General features: G+C 36.3%; 1 protein-coding gene across 1 annotated transcript; it reads right to left on the bottom strand.

Moving 5' to 3' along the window:
• Nucleotides 1–15: 15 nt before the first annotated feature.
• LOC111645895 (interferon-induced protein 44-like) lies at nucleotides 16–1,412 on the bottom strand. The gene is made up of 4 exons (XM_023395229.2): nucleotides 1,269–1,412; nucleotides 780–951; nucleotides 553–653; nucleotides 16–400 (listed from the first exon to the last, which is right to left on the bottom strand). The coding sequence occupies exons 1-4, from the start codon at nucleotides 1,386–1,388 to the stop codon at nucleotides 239–241; spliced, it is 555 nt and encodes a 184-aa protein (XP_023250997.1). The 5' UTR covers nucleotides 1,389–1,412; the 3' UTR covers nucleotides 16–238.
• Nucleotides 1,413–1,843: the final 431 nt, after the last annotated feature.

The raw sequence follows: 1,843 nt of genomic DNA, 5'->3' as shown, positions 1-1,843 counted from the left end.
AGTATAGTGTATGCGTGTGTATATATACAGTATACATATATATATATGTGTGTGTGTGTGTGTGTGTGTGTGTGTGTGTGTGTGTGTGTATGTATGACACAAATTTAACACATACAATGAATATTATAAATATAGCATGCTTGAAAATTAAAATTAAAATCAGTGCATATTACTTTAACTGTTGGAACATTCGCAAGAAAACCAGATTCCGAAAAATTGGCCTCAGCAGTTTGCAGGTCTACAGGTTGTTGATGAAGTCTTCTCCAAAGGAAAGCATCTGTCTCAGCACGCACAGCGTCAGAGCACTAACATCATCATTTACATTGATTTCTGAACAGTAGTTCTTCACAAGAAAGATGGAGTTCAGCGAAATGCCCAGCAAATTGTGGATCTTGTCAACCTAAGTTTTGAATTAACACATTTTTGTAGATTAGTAATTGTACAGTGATTATCAAAGGAGATTGTCATGCTGGAATACTGAACTTGGACAAGATTTGAACAAGATCAAATCAAACAACTTTTTCGAAAAAATCACCAATATTATTTTATTACCTGTTCCTTCAGGTATATGCTCTTATAGACATTCTTTATATCTTTTCTGACCTCAGGACATGCTTCATCAACTTTGGTGATAATAACCAGTTGGGGAATCCCTGTTAATACAGGAAACTTATCAGTATATTAAGAATTTTCTTTTGCTGTTATTTTGATTCATAAAATCCAATATATGGCGCCATTAGTCCACACAGTGTAATAATTATTGTGATGCCTGCTCTTACCCACGTCACTGGCTGCCAGTCTGACTTCTCTCATCTTCTTCACAACATCGTCACTTATTATAGACACTGAGGCTGCAGGAATAACACAAACCAGAACGTGAACTCTGTCATCCAGTGTGGGAGATGAGTTGTAGTCTAGGTCACCCTCTTTCAGTGGGCGTCCAGGAATGAACTAGAAAATAATGAAATACAAATCAATTATATTTAATGCAGAATAGTAAAAACAAGCAGCTAACTTGAAGGTTCCCTGTAGTTTTTGACCTCTAGTAGTGCTATGGAACAGGTTTTCTACAAGTGGTCAGTGTTTTGCTTTTTTGTTGCATGTTCACGTGGTTGAAATGTGTTACACAATGTGCTCGTCATAGTTGTTAAACCTCAAACATCCCTACAATAGATTTCGGTGAGTAACACTGACAGCAAATAAATTTTTGTTTACAAGAAAGCGCCACATGGCGCCTTTAAATAATGTCAAAATTCAAAGTGCTGTACCTCATAATGTTCTTTCACGTGTCCTCTCAGGGCCAGCTTGACGTCTTCCACATGGACTCCCCTGTTAGCGTGTTGCTCATAACCCATGACGTCATTGAAAGTGAATGAGTAATGGCCCATCGGTTCTTTCCTGATTTTGTAACCTGTATACTGTAAAGCAGGAGGTGCAATTATTTGCATCACTTCAGCAAATTCCAAATGATTATGCAATTCTTAAATCAGCATAAATATGTATCTATATTTGTTTGATAACATCTGTGAGCCAATCAGGACTGTGCGCCAAACAATGCAAACGCAAACCCGGACACAAGGCACCTTTTTGGCCTCGTGCACTTAGTGAACAAATTTCACTCAAATAAATGGAAACCATCTCTCACCATCCAGTTCTTAAAACACATCAGTGATACACATTAACCTAAAATTTAACTGGATGCAAAACTATATAAAATAAATAAATTATAGCTTGTGCTGAATATTATTCTTACCTCCAATGTAACTCAAAAACACAAAGCCAATGTTTGTAAAAAAAAGACTAAATCAAAACAAAACAAAAAAAGCAGTATCATTAGTAGTAA

Source organism: Seriola lalandi, unplaced genomic scaffold, assembly GCF_002814215.2.
Source record: "Seriola lalandi dorsalis isolate HSWRI2012SDOR001 ecotype SW California unplaced genomic scaffold, Sedor1 jcf7180002054958, whole genome shotgun sequence".
Classification (NCBI taxonomy): domain Eukaryota; kingdom Metazoa; phylum Chordata; class Actinopteri; order Carangiformes; family Carangidae; genus Seriola; species Seriola lalandi.
The sequence above is the reverse complement of the archived record's forward strand: the minus strand, read 5'-3'. Positions and strand labels throughout refer to the sequence as shown.

Excerpts from the sequence above, each read along its gene's own strand:
- LOC111645895 (XM_023395229.2), bottom strand. The coding sequence starts at position 1,388 with ATGGGCCATTACTCATTCACTTTCAATGACGTCATGGGTTATGAGCAA. Across the intron at positions 952-1,268 it reads ACGTGAAAGAACATTATGAG|TTCATTCCTGGACGCCCACT; the intron begins GTACAGCACTTT and ends ATTATTTTCTAG. Across the intron at positions 654-779 it reads ACTGGCAGCCAGTGACGTGG|GGATTCCCCAACTGGTTATT; the intron begins GTAAGAGCAGGC and ends CTGTATTAACAG.